Source organism: Sprattus sprattus, assembly GCF_963457725.1.
Source record: "Sprattus sprattus genome assembly, chromosome: 1".
In the NCBI taxonomy this organism is placed as follows: Eukaryota; Metazoa; Chordata; class Actinopteri; order Clupeiformes; family Clupeidae; genus Sprattus; species Sprattus sprattus.
This window is the reverse complement of record NC_137920.1, coordinates 23,352,721-23,367,295: the sequence shown is the minus strand read 5'-3', so window position 1 is coordinate 23,367,295 and position 14,575 is coordinate 23,352,721. Positions and strand designations below refer to the sequence as shown.

The window sequence follows — 14,575 nt, the reverse complement described above, 5'->3', positions numbered from 1 at the left end:
ATGCCTCTTTGATCCTAATTGTTTACTATGGCTCTCGGTTTGCTTGTCCTTTGAGTACGTTCTTGACGATGGTTGTCAGGGACACTGAAACTGGTATAAAGCATTATTCACAATTCTTTTTTTTTTTTCTTTTAAGTTGGGTCACACATGAAACAACACGAGATAACATTTTCCATAAAGAAAAAAAAAGTCACTGTCCAACTTCTTGTTTTGGTTTTTCCATTACACAGGTTCCTAAGGGCTGTCAAATGGGGAAGTGACAATGCAGTTTTTCTCCTGTTGAGTTCCTGTTGAATTTATCCTCTTCTTTGTCTCATAGTATATCCAGGCTCGTGTGGTTGTTTTAGCAGATTGATTTGATTTTTGTGATGTCCAGGCAATAATACTGCTGGATTGCGTTAGTTAAGTTAATTCTGCGCTTGGTTAGTGTGAAGTGCTCAGTCTTAGTCATGTCCCTTGACAGCGAGCAAGCAAGAGAAAATATCAGTTTTGGATGCAAAAATGATTTGAGGAGTTCAAAAGTCTCTCACTCAATTTGCTTCTTCATAGTGGATGGTGGGACCAACTCATCACAACTAACATTCTCTCTCTGTCTCTTTCTCCTCTTCTGTTCTGTCAATTTAGTTCGCCACAGCTCCCTCTGGGCATCTTGCACACCTCCCATTGGCCGTCATCCACAAACCCCGCTCCCTTGCCCGCTCCCCCTCCCCCCCCTACACTGAATCTGAATGCCCATTGGCCTGAGCCACCTGTCCACTGTTGCTGGTCCCATGTTTTATCTTCGTCAGGAGGTACTGGCCAGTCTTGTTTTTCTTTTGGTAGACACAGTAGCCGTACAGGCCAACCGCTAGTAGAACAGCTATTGCTATCGCAACCGAGATGGCGATCAACGGCAGGTGGTTTCCTGATGGAGAGAGGAGGGACATGCCAGGGTTAGTGCCACAACTAAAGGTAAATTACAGCAAGTAAACCTAAGCCAGCTTTACATTATTGCGCAATTTCAGCTCCAGTTTTTGCAAGCCGCTCCCAGGCGGACATGACAGACAGCACGGGGCGTCTGATTTAATGAGCCTCAGAGTAATACTGTATGATCTGCCACGTTTATGGACATCATATAACTATTTAAACTTTACTTGTCATCAATATCAAAACTAACTTGCATATCAAACTAAATTCGTCATCAAGGCTCCCATTCCTTTTCCATAATCGACATGAAACATAGCATTGCTTTGGATAGGAATGTCTATTTGTCTTAAATTCTGGTAACTGGAATAGCTCTAGCAATGCCTGACAAAAATGGACAAAATGAACATCCAGCCATGTTGATAGACCATGATGAACAACTTCATTGTTTACTTGCGTTGTCAAAGATAAAATCGGGCAGATATGAAGATGAATGGTAATTGAATTCCAGTACCCAAAGGAATATCTCTTAACAATGATACAAGTGCCATGTCAATGGACAATGACTATGATGACTGTGTATGCAGCACACCTGCCGTTGTCATAACAACACATGCAGTATGCTGGGAAAAGGGCTGGCGGTTGTAACTGAAGATCATTACCAACAACAATACGAAATTTGGCGCCATTTTTACTTGTTGATTTACTCTTCTTTCTCTAGTCTTAAGCAATACTAACTTCAGTTGTTAAATGGAAACGGTATGGATTACCAACTTTCAGTTATTCGAAATATCTAATGGCAGCGTTTTAGCTTTTATACAAGGAAAACGACAAAAATGTGAAAGAAAAACCTTCAACTCACTCATGACATCCACTCTGATCTCTACAGAGCCTTCTCCTCTGGAGTTACGGGCAGTGCAGCGGTAGACGCCCTCGTTTTCACGCTCGATGGACTCAAAACGGAGAGTGGTGTTGTTCTCGTTCTCTAGATTGTGGTTGTTGTGCGTCCACTGGTATGTAGGGCTGGGGTTTGCCTCGGCTACGCAGTTCAAGACCAACATTTCACCCTCCATTACGGTCACATTGTGACTGGCACTCACCATTCTTGGTCCGTCTGTGAGAGAGGAGAGAGCAGGGGCGGGGGAGGGACATAATGAGAGGAGTGACAGCAGAGAGAATTAGCAATTATAGGGAGAGATATCTGCATTTCAAACATACAAGATGTTGAGAATGATGAGCCTAGGACAAATCTATTTCTGTATGAAAATGCTAATAATTGTATTAATGACTATAATCAATAATACTTCATTATCATTCATATTTTTTTTCTTTATATAACTTGCTCAGTTTATAAAGAATCTGTTCTTTCAAAATAATAATAAAACATTTAATTTATATTTTATTTTGAAGGACCTACAATGTACTTCCAGCTGAATACTAGCGCTGGTCTCAGGGATGAACTCAGCTGTGTTCAGATCCAGTTTGGCTGCACAGTGGTAGGAGGCTCCATGGTCCTCTCTGGAAGCTGTAAGATTCAGCTTAGTTCTCACAGTGACGTCCTCGGATAGATCGCCCACAATAGAGAACTGAGAGAAGCCTGAGCGTTCCAGCTCAGTGTCCCCTCTGAACCAGATGACCGTGAGGTTCTTAGCTGGAGCAACGCTCTGAACAACACACTCCAGCAAGTACTCCTGTCCCTCAAATAGAGGACCAGTGTGGTCCAATAAGCTGAGGGTCATATTCTCTGGAATTTCTGTAGGGGCACACACACACACACACACACACACACACACACACACACACACACACAGATAGAGATAGATAGATGGAGAGAGAGTCAAAGAGACCTAAATAATATTGATGTAACAGTATACTCTTTCTGTCGTTTGTTATTATTGTATAGAAGAGATAGAATTGGCACCCAATGTACAGACCATACACATAAGTTAGTAGAAAGTGAACTACAAGACAAAATATATGTAAATAAAATACATGTACAGTATGCTGACCACAGTATGGTTGTTGTCTGTACAGAAGATAGAAGAAGTCATCAGCTTTTCGTACAGGTAGTTTACAGGACCCTATGGCAGGGCACAACAGATTCACTCACGGTATATGGTGATGGGTAGATCGGTCTCGCATTGCCCGTATAGGTCAGAACTGGTGAAGCACATTACGCCTCGCCCCAGCGCCCATTCAGTGACGCTGGGCACACTCCACACCAGTTGCTGTAAATCGTTTTCCGTTTTAGCTCCCTCTGTTGCCTCCCAGCCGATTGTTGTTGCGTTGTATTGAACGCTACAGTTTGCTGTGGCCGGATTTCCATACTTTACCACCAGAAAAGTGGGGTCAATGACTGGCTCCTTCCCAACGCAACCCTGACCTGCACCCCAGAAAAAGGGGAAAACAGTTAGCAGTGAGCATGAAGGGGTGCAGCTAAGTCTGACAGAACCAAACTGGGGAACGTTTTGCAGTACAATGGAGGCTAGCATTAACGATTCATCGTGCCATTTCAGTTCAAACTAACTTACATCTGAAGTGCAACAGTTTTAAAAAAAACTGTCGGACCAACATAGTAGGCCTACTATGGAAGTTTAAACCATGTTAGTAAGTAGTTTGACTAGGCGGGGGTGGGGTAGTAGTTTATTTTAATGTATTTATTAATTTAGACTGCGTAAGTATCATCCTAATCCTCCATTAAACCTCCATTAATAGTTATATGTAAATCATAAGAATGTTCATATACAGAATAGGCCACATATTATCAGATGACTGAGCAGGGGGGAGGCATCTCGCAGTATTGATTGTACAGTAGGTGTGTGAAATAAACCCACGTACAAGTGGGCCTTTTAGTCATGCTTTTCTTGCTGAAGGTAATTATAAGGAGGGTTGTGTGGTGGTTAACAATGTCAAATATCAACCAGGGACAGGAATACTTTCATAATGGTTAATTTGAACACCAAAAACTGACATCACTGGTGTCTTAGATAGGAAGTATCTGGATCTAAGCTTTTAACCACAGGTGTAGTTCGAACGACACAACTTAATGACAGTGTTGGCAAACGTTTGGTCGAACTATGGTTTTGGGAAACACCTGTGTTGCTTAAAAATGGTTCAGACTATGCAAGTTACCAATGTAGTTACCTCGATAGTCAGAACTTTCGTTTTGGGAAACACTTGCATAGCAAATGCATGGTTTCAACTATGTAAGACTATAATCCTCCTGGTGGACTGGCTCACGACCCCGACGAAAGAGTCCAGAAAATAATTGTTCCATTTCACCCCTCAGAGGTACTATAGAAAAATGTTTTGCTCATTACTCTTCATGTCGTTAGACTAAAATCATGATATAAATTTGAAGTCAAGCCTTTCCTGACCCTTAGGTGCCATATCTCTGTAATGCTTTGATGCGGTAATGCTTTGATACATCTCCAGCAAACTTGCCTCACTCTAGTCTAGAGCCTACGCTGAGGGAGAAGTAACATTCCTTTGATGGGCGGGCCAGATAAACAAATCTCTCTTCCTGTGTAACATTAATGACCTCACAAATGTGACCCAATGAACTCCTTCTATTAACACGAACAGAATTCTGACACACTGTGGTTGCCATGGAGATGCCACTCAAACAATTTCCTGGTATTGTGCCCCTTCACAGTGACTCAGATTTATCAATGTACCAAAAATTCCCTCCCTTCCTCTCACAATGACTGTTTGGACAAACAGAGCAAGAGTGAAAATCACTGAAATATCGAGTCTTGTCTAGGTGTGTATGTTTTTGTTCAAGCCTTTCGAAATGGGGTGGGACACACATGGGCGTAACAATGCGTATGGACGCTATGGACGTGTCCATACCAATATTTGGATACGTTTAAAATGTCCATACCAATTTTGAGTGGGTAATTGCACGGCATTCGGGAAATAAACGGTTAATTTTACCCTCATGCGTACCTTCTATCAAAGACGGCGTGTCATTGGTGGGGACAGCCTTGCTATCTGTGATTGGATCATCTTCCTGCAATAGTTATCGAAATCAACAGAAGTTTATCACAGAACAGTCTTGTAAAAACCTGTTCGGTCACGTCCCCCTTCAGTGAAATGTCGCTTCACACACTGTGGAGGCGGACGTCCGAGCTGCTAAAATGACATCTAAGTTTTGTTTAATTTATGCTGTCTAAGTGGCTGTAAATGTCGTGGCTTCCACGGATTTTCTGTAGAAATGCACAACGAACTGATTGCACTCGTTTAGACCTCATTACTCTGATCTGTCAGTCCTTGTTTTAAGCTAGTCGGTTAAAGCTACGGTTAGCATCTTAGAACTCTGTGAAACTAACCGTATTCATTGATCAAATAAATAATACAGAAAACCAATCTCCACCAGCCAGACAGGTAAACTGTATTTCATGTGGCTTTCAAATGTGTCATTGACAGCTTAAATGTACTGTTATAGTATAATGTATCGTACAATTCAAGGCCAATTTGGACATTGTGTTATTTGAATAGGATGCTCCAACAGCAAGTGTGCCGGGTTGTAGTTCAGATCTTGAGGAAAGTTGGATTTATTTTTGTGGGAACTGTACAGAGCTAATAAATGTTCATTGGTAACTCTAAGTAGCCCTCCGTCTACATTTCCACTTTTATTATTCACACTTTTCATACTTATCTATTCAGTGTGCACTTAAAAAAACTTCATCAGTTAATGCCTTGGCATGTAATAATGGTAAAGTCACCAGACACTTTAATGATTTGCTTACCAAAAAAAAACAATTCTCAATCTTGGACACAGATATGCTAAAAACAAGCGAAAGACCTATATACGGCAGCTTCTAGTCAATGCCAGAGCAATGGAGATAGCAATAGAATCAAACCTCAACACAAGGGACTAAAGAGTATCTATAGGACCACAATTGGTTTAAAAAAAGCAGGGATCAAGAAAAGTTGAATTCATTTAGTTGACAAAAATGCCCTCTTACTTGCCACTGTTGTCCTCAGATGAGATAAGAGATGTAGACTCCAGAGGAGTCCTCCAGCGAGTGTGAAGTATCCCATCGTTCCGAGTTTAGTCCACAGATTAAGAGCGTCTGGCCGAGCTGACTGCTAGTTTAGTCCACAGATTAAGAGCGTCTGGCCGAGCTGACTGCTAGTTTAGTCCACAGAGTAAGAGCGTCTGGCCGAGCTGACTGCTAGTTTAGTCCACAGATTAAGAGCGTCTGGCCGAGCTGACTGCTAGTTTAGTCCACAGATTAAGAGCGTCTGGCCGAGCTGACTGCTAGTTTAGTCCACAGATTAAGAGCGTCTGGCCGAGCTGACTGCTAGTTTAGTCCACAGAGTAAGAGCGTCTAGCCGAGCTGACTGCTGCGCAGCGAGTGAGTGAATGTGAGTGAGCCCTCCGGTACGGCCAGTCCACTTTAGTTATCAAACTGAAAGTAAACCCGAGATGGAAAAACCCCTCCCTAAAGCCCCTAACATTTCATGAGCTTACATGCTTTCTCTCTCTCCTTGTTTCTCTCTCTCGCTCTCTCTCTCTCTCTCTCTCCCTGTCTCTCTCTCTCTCCCTGTCTCTCTCTCTCTCCCTGCCTTTCTCTCTCGCTCTCTCTCTCTCTCTCTCCCCGCCTAACTGTCCACAGACTGCCTTCCTGTCATTCCCCTTTCTTGTCCACTCTCTTAAACAAACACACAAGACACACACACACACACACAAAGTAGCACACGCACACATGCACACACACACACACACACACACACACACACACACACACACACTCATACACCAGAACCTTTTCTGTCACTCCTCCTGGCTGTCACACTGATTAGAGACTGTGGGGTTTCCTACTCTCCTTCAAGAGATGATATTTCCTGGAGACACCCGGGAGGCAGAGCAGACAATTGAAGTGGATGAAAAAGCAACGGAAAGGAAGTCGATAATAAATCTGGTGTACGTCGGTGTAAATACGTCAATGGACATGCTCTTATGACAGGAGTTTCCCACTCATGTACTTGCACATGTGTGTGTCTGAGTGTTTATGTGGGTGTCTGTGTGTTTATGTGGGTGTCTGTTATGTGTTTATGTCTGCGTCCATGTTTGTTTGTGTCTGACAATATGTTACAAAAAGTGCAAAGCGTAGGAATGTTTCTTTTGAAAGCCTGTCTGTTTTTGTAAAAAAAAATTGCCGACTTCTTTTGGTCCTTCGCTGTTTCCTTCCTCAGCTGGGACGGAGCTTGTCAATGGAATTTACGATCTACAAAATGCGAGGACGTCTTCACACCTCACGATTGGATCTGTTCACTGTGTGAGAACCGAGAGAGGAAGGGAAATAAAGCCAGGTTCCGCATGTGGTCCGGAACAGACATTGTTGGTTATCTGTTCTCGAGAGCCGTGACCTTTCACACAAACACCCCCACACACACACTCACTCACTCACTCACGCACTCACTCAGACACACATACACTCACTCACTCACTTACTCACTCACTCACTCACTCACTCACTCACTCACTCACTCACTCACTCACTCACTCACTCACTTACTCACTTACTCACTCACTCACTCACTCACTCACTCACACACTCACTCTCACAGTCATTCAGTCACACACTCACTCATTAACACACTCATACACACTCACTCACTTACACACTCACACTTATTCACAAACACTACTGACACCTCAGCGACCCCCACCCACACACACACGACCAAAAGTGGAAGTGAATGGACATCAGGAAAACCCCAGCATTTCCCGCTTCTTCATTTACCTCATGCTCAGTCATCCACTTGGCAATCCCCCTTCACATGCCTGCTTAACATAGACAGACAGACTCACAGACACACACAACCACCGCCCCCCCCACACACACACACACACACACACAACCGGACCCTCGCAGCCATGTCCTGAAAACGAGAGTTCCACTTCCCAGAAACGAACCCATGACGGTAAGTGCTCATGCACTGTGTGGGGAGGGGAGGGCAGGTGGGGAGGGCCATGGGGAGGGGAGGGACATAAAAGGCCAGAAGGGAGCAGGGAGAGTGGGAGGGAGTTAGGGGGCGGGTGGCGGGGGCGGGGGGCGGGGGGGAGTGAAAGCCGAGGAACGAGGGGAACAAACATTCCAGCTGGAGACGGCTGGAGAGAGAGAGAGAGAGAGAGAGAGAGAGAGAGAGAGAGAGAGAGAGAGAGAGAGAAGAAGAGTAAGTGGGAGTGGATCAAGCCGCATTTAAGATTTTCTTCTAAGCAAAGAAAGACTTGTGAGGGGGGAGGAATCATGCCATATAATCACTATTCTTAATCTACTAATAACTTGACAAGATCCACTTCATTTCGATCAGTAGATATTGACATGATATGATATGTGATATCAAATTTCAAATCAATCAAATATTGTAATCAATCAATCAATCAATCAATCATTGCCCTACACACCTATCCCCCCTTCATTCATATAACACCCCCTTGTACAAATTACCAAATGTACCAGTTTTGTTTGAGCTATATAATATTACGTAATTAACACTCCCCATTCCAAACTCTGTCCATTCACCTCTGTGTATGCTTGAAATGCCCGTCCCTACCGCATACAAAATTGCAAAATTACATTTTAAATTGCTAGTCGCGCTGTCACCACAACTACATGGCAAGACATCAAATCAAATTAAACTTAATTTGTACCGCACATTTCATACCAGGAGGTAACACAATGCGCCTCACATAAGGTTCAATAAACTGGTCCTGTAAGAATCCGGGTTTGTTTTAAAAAATGACATCAAATACTGTGATGTGCTTTATATGCAGTGTGCTTATAATACAGTAGTTGGGGAAATACTGTGAAACACCTTACTGTTGTCCTTTAAATACGGTATGGTTTGATAGTTGTGGAAATACTGTGAATGCCCTCACTGCCTTATCAGGCAGGACATATGCTTCCCTTTCCTCTTCCCTCCCTCCAAACACACACAGATTCTGTTTTGCATTAAGGGTCATTATATTTATTTAACTGCAGGCTGCCTTCCACACCATGAGGAGAAATAGTGATATATAAATTTGAGCCCTTATGGGATCAACAGGAAATTCCTTCATGTCAGTCAAATATTTTTGTAATTAGAATCCTCATGTGAAAGGTTTCCTTGGCAACCATAATACGTGTCATGAAAGTTCCTTGTTTTCTTTGAGAAGCTTGGACCCATGCAAACACTCTATTTTCAGACAGGCAACCCTGGAATGTCGTTATATGTCATTACATCACATGTGTACTCACACAAAACTCTATCAAGGAAGAAATCTGTGAATGTTATCAGCAAAAACTACATCTGCTGAGTGAATGGGAACCGCAGTAGTTCAGTTCTGTATTCACACTTTCATTTGATTCCTTTGGTTGCTACCTACCAGTTCCTTTAAAGTAGCTAGTCCTAAAGTACAGCATAGAACATGTAGACTAATGACAATGGGCCTCATTCTCGACAGCAGTTGGGAAGACTTTCCGAAGGATTTCCGAAGGAACTCCACTTCGGAAACATTTATGAAAACATTTGCATTCTCGTTATTTTTTTCTTCTGTGCTTTCTTCTGAACTTCAGACAACTTTCAGAACTCGAAATAGCAGTCGTAACTCTACCGGAATCTTCTCAAATGGGATTCCACGGGCCATCTTGTGGTTATTTGAGGAATCGCGTTGAGGAATGACATTTGAAAAAACTCCGTATTACAGTAAAAGGGTTAACGGGCGAATTTGTGAGAACCCGTTGGTGATTGCGTTCACGTCAACTCTACAGACATCCTCGGATTAAAATAATTATGATAATAATAGCCTAAATACGAGAATATTTGTATCATTAACAATTACGTTTCACATTTATAGTCATAATTATACGAGGTAGTGTTTATTGTTACACTAGGTCTATATGGCTCTTAGCTTGACTGTTCTCTCCCTTGTACGTCACTTTGGACAAAGGCCGCGTCTGCTAAGAGACTGATTGTGAATGACATGAACACTGCATATGTAAGTGAACTAGAAAATGCATTTCCTGAAGGAAATACCAGTGCATGAAATGCAAAGGTTAAGAAAGGAAGAAGAAAAGAAAGAAGAGTGAAAGAAGGAAAGAAGAAAGGAAAGAAGAGTGTAAGAAGAGTGTAAGAAGGAAAGAAGAGTGAAGAAAGGAAAGAAAAGTGGAAGAAGGAAAGAAGAGTGGATGAAGGAAAAAAGAAAGGCAAGAAGAGTGGAAGAAGGAAAGACAAAAGGAAAGAAGAGTGAAGAAAGGAGAGAAGAGTGGAAGAGGGAAAGAAGAAAGGAAAGAAGAGTGAAAGAAGGAAAGAAGAAAAGAAAGAAGAGTGAAGAAAGGAAAGAAGAGAGGAAGAAGGAAAGAAGAAAAGAAAGAAGAGTGAAATAATGAAAGAAGAAAGGAAAGAAGAGTGAAGGAAGGAAAGAAGAGTGTAAGAAGGAAAGAAGAAAGGAAAGAAGAGTGTAAGAAGGAAAGAAGAGTGAAGAAAGGAAAGAAAAGTGGAAGAAGGAAAGAAGAGTGGATGAAGGAAAAAAGAAAGGCAAGAAGAGTGGAAGAAGGAAAGAAAAATGGAAGAAGAAAATAAGAAAGGAAAGAAGAGTGGAAGAAGGAAAGAAGAGTGAACAAGAGTGGCTCTGGATGAAGAGATAAAGAGAGAGTGAAAATATTGAAAAAAGGAGATAAAAATGGAGTGAAGAAGAGAGATTGAGTGTGAGAGAAAGTTGACAGAGAGAAAGATGGAGAGATGGAGAGAAAAAAAATAGAGAATGGATGGTGTCTTAATGTTCCTAGTTACAGTTAAATTGAGAGGGACAGAGAGAGAAGAGGTTCTTTGGATTTGGCACAGGTGTCAGTGAAGCATACTAAGGCAGAAGGCAGTAACTTCTATGTTAAAGCTCAGTGGTATGATAACAATGGAATAATGACCCTATTAATTAATCAGTAGTAATACTATTTCATTTATCACAATTACCAATACAATGATTATCACACACACACACACACACACACACACACACACACACACACACCATTGAATTATCACATTAAGCACATAAAACAATGAACTTGAATTGTCACATGAAACACATAAAACATCTATGTCAGTCCATTGGGGTGTGTGTGTGTGTGTGTGTGTGTGTGTGTGTGTGTGTGTGTGTGTGTGTGTGTGTGTGTGTGTGTGTGTGTGAGAGAGAGAGAGAGAACGATAGAGAATGAGGCCCATTTTCCCCCTCCACATGCCCCCGCTCGCCAAGCGAAGTTACCCGATTTAGATGCACCTTTTTCGGACTAGCCACAGGCACTGGGTGGGGGAATAGCCCGATAGCTTAGCATATCTGCCATGCAATTCTAATGGTAATGCTACCTAGCTTGGTATGCTAACTGTCGGTAGCCTATACATCGTGAAATCAACCAAAATACTGATGTCACTGGCTTTAATTTGATAATGGCATGTTAGTAGTACATTTAATATCAGTACATTTGTTTAATTACTGCTGATATTTTACAAATACGTCAAAAACTCATTTTTGACCAAACTTGAAGTTACGGTCTTTTGCCTTAGCACGGCAGAGTAAAGCACAGGTGCAAGCCAGTTTAAAGACCCTATTATGATGTCATAATGGCCCAATGTAAGTCAATGGGAGAAATTTAGATTCGTTTTTCTTTAATATCTTAAAAAGTATAAAGTTTAGAAAAGTGAAAAATACATAGCATAAGTGTCGTTTACAAGACCTACGCGACATAGTTTGAATGAAGTTTCTACGTTAAGTGGTTCGGGCTGAATTAATCGCAGAAAAAGGTAACAAGAATAAGAAGAAGAAGAAGCCTAGGAATAACAATACAGGGCATTTCATGCACTGTAATAAATAAATAAACACTAAGCTCAATCTCTAAGAACCGAGGCATGAATTTATTGCAATTTATACTACTACTGGTGGCCAGTCTTCACCCCTATGGTGGCCATTTCGAACGACAGGACGGACTACAATTTATACTCGTACTTGGGACCGGTTTTCACACCTATGGTGCCTATTTTTCGATAAAAAAAAAAGTGACTACTTAAATGTGTTTTACGGACTTCGGACGTTCAACGTTATACAATATCTCCACCTTATTAATGAACACCTGTTACGAGGTGGATTCGGAAGATTGCGACAGCACACGTTTCTAAAATTGCGTCTCCTAATAAGGAGCTGGCAGGGCGTGTATGTATGCAAATCCTCTTTCACGAGAACGCGCATCAATCTAAGAAGCTAATCGGAAGGAACCCAGCTGAGAAGACTTCGGCTGCTTATGAACACATTTTCAAGCGTGCGGGAATGCAGCGGAAGCGTTTCTCTTACGTTGTTTTTGGGAAGTCGTGTAAGAAACATTTCTGAAGAATTACAGAAAAAGGTCGAGAATGAGGCCCAATGTTAATACAAAATGCAAGCCATACAGGCACTTGTATCAAGCTCTAATCAAATCAAATCAAACTTTATTTGTACGGTGGATTTCATACCAGGAGGTAACACAATGTGCCTCACAGTAGGAAAAGAATGGGGGGGGGGGGGGGGGCTCTAACACCTAAACACAACCATGGGTGCACACCAGCATAGATGTACACACAAGACCAGAGATATTATAAAGGATGTTTATAAGGACTTTGACAAGGCCTGAGATATTATAAGGACTTTGACAAGGCCTGAAACATTTTAAGGTTTGTCTATAAGGACTTTGACAAGACCAGAGATATTATAAGGACTTTGTCAAGCCATCCACTGTAAGCCAACCAGATCTATCCCTAACCCTAACTAAGTATATGTCACGCAGCATGTAAGGCTATGAGGTGTAAGCGAATGGAGTACGTTTAGCCTGCATTAAAACGGTCAGGAGGAGATGAGATGCAGACACAGAGTTTCTGATAGTTGTGTCGTATCTCTAAACAACTACATTTACATTTAGTCATTTAGCAGACGCTTTTGTCCAAAGCGACGTACAAGGGAGAACAATCAAGCTAAGAGCATTAAAAAAACCTGGTGTAACAATAAATATTGCTTATAAAACGACATAGAAAGAATAAAAAAAGAAGTGCGGGCCTGTTGCTGCTTAAGTGCAGGTTGAGCCAAGGTGCCAGTTTAGGAAGAGAGGTGCTCTTTGAAGAGTTGGGTCTTCAAGAGTTTCTTAAAGGTAGGGAGGGACATGTAATATGCAGCATGTTTTATATTGTATACAATTCAAATATGGTTTGTTTACAAATATTAAGGTATTGTAGAAATCAATAACCATACAAGCAAAATACAAAATAAAAACAAATACAAATTTGGCCTGTAGATGGCAGTAGAGTTTACATTTTACCTTAGACTCTGGCATTATCAGCGGCATTACTTCGTAATGGCAACACAACTTGTACTTGACCCCTGTTGATAGGGGCAACCAGTAATGATGGAGGCAAACAAAAGATATCAAGTCAATTTTCAGTTTGTCATTGTTTAATATGTTTATCATGTTAACAAGATCGATGTGCTCGTCACTACAGAAGTTTATGTGCTCTGACTCCGCCCTCGAGCCTGCCTGCTCGCACCCTGCCCTGTGTGTGTGTGTGTGTGTGTGTATGTATGTGTGTGTGTGTCCGAACTCCCCCCCACTCTCCGTTTGCCACAAATGGTGTCTAGACCAGACCATGACAGCTACTACCAGGAAAAGCACTGCAACCACTATACCGATTGTTAGTCTCACCTGAATGCCTGAGAAGGAGACAGAGGGAGTGGGACAGAAAGAGAGGGATGATGAGAGAGAAGGAGAGAGAGAGAGGGAGGGAGAGAGACAGAGAGAGGGAGTGAAAGAGAGGGAGGGAGAGAGTGAGAGAGGGACATAAAGAGAGGGGATGGTGAGAGAGGGAGTAAGAGAGAGAGAGAGGGAGTGAAAGAGAGGGAGGAAGAGAGATAGGAAAACAGAGAGACACAGACATATGACATAGCTTGAGTATTAATGAGTATTGATTTGTCATCTGACAGTGGTCACACTAGCTGTTTAACAAATGTACATTTTAAGACAGAGATGAACATGTATTCAGTGCACACTAAGGCCTAATAAGCCAATTGTAAGCCATTTTAGTCTTTGTTAGAGGTGGTAAAGGGGTTAGAAAGAGATGAGTCGTTCAGCCTTGGTGCACTAAACCTAGAAAGGAATGCAGTAAGGAGACATGCCAGAAACGAAGGAGGTCTCAGCATCCAACTCACCCTTCACCTCGATGCTCATCACAGCAGAGGCCTGTCCTTGAGTGTTGCTGATGACACACTCATAAACACCTGTGTTGTCTGCAGTGGCAGAGTCAATCAGGAGTGTGTTGTTGTCCTTATTCGGTAACACCACACCCTTGTGTCTCCATTGATATAAGGGCCTTGGGTTGGCATCACCAACGCACATCAACTTCAGTTTTTCCTTTTAAAGTAGTCCTAAAGTACAGCATAGATCAGGTAGACCAGTGTTCCTCAAACTCTTTACAGTCCCGTACCCCTTCAGACTTTCAATCTCCAGCTACGTACCCAACCAAATTTTTCTCTGAACACTACAATGTATACATGAGTGTATTTTTGGCATTGCGACTGGGCTATTCAGACTATTGAAGATTTCATGTCTTTTTATAGGTCAGTTTAAAATTGTAATGGGCTGTTTCACTTTGAAAATGCAAATCAAAT

At 42.1% G+C, this 14,575-nt stretch overlaps 1 protein-coding gene across 2 annotated transcripts in view; it reads right to left on the bottom strand.

The window, feature by feature from the left end:
* The window catches only part of LOC308366923 (vascular cell adhesion protein 1-like), a 46,144-nt gene that overhangs the window by 937 nt on the left and 30,632 nt on the right, over window positions 1–14,575 (bottom strand). Inside the window, exons 1-5 of one of the 2 annotated variants that reach the window (XM_080840721.1) lie at window positions 5,874–6,251; window positions 3,014–3,286; window positions 2,321–2,656; window positions 1,766–2,017; window positions 1–904 (exon numbers count right to left, since the gene is read on the bottom strand). The exon at window positions 1–904 is cut by the window's left edge and continues 937 nt beyond it. In XM_080840721.1, coding sequence (XP_080696847.1) covers window positions 714–904; window positions 1,766–2,017; window positions 2,321–2,656; window positions 3,014–3,286; window positions 5,874–5,949 — 1,128 coding nt within the window. In that variant the 5' untranslated portion in view covers window positions 5,950–6,251 and the 3' untranslated portion in view covers window positions 1–713. Of the gene's footprint in view, window positions 905–1,765; window positions 2,018–2,320; window positions 2,657–3,013; window positions 3,287–5,873; window positions 6,252–14,575 lie in introns of those variants that run through there. The other variant, XM_080840722.1, reaches the window with a different exon arrangement.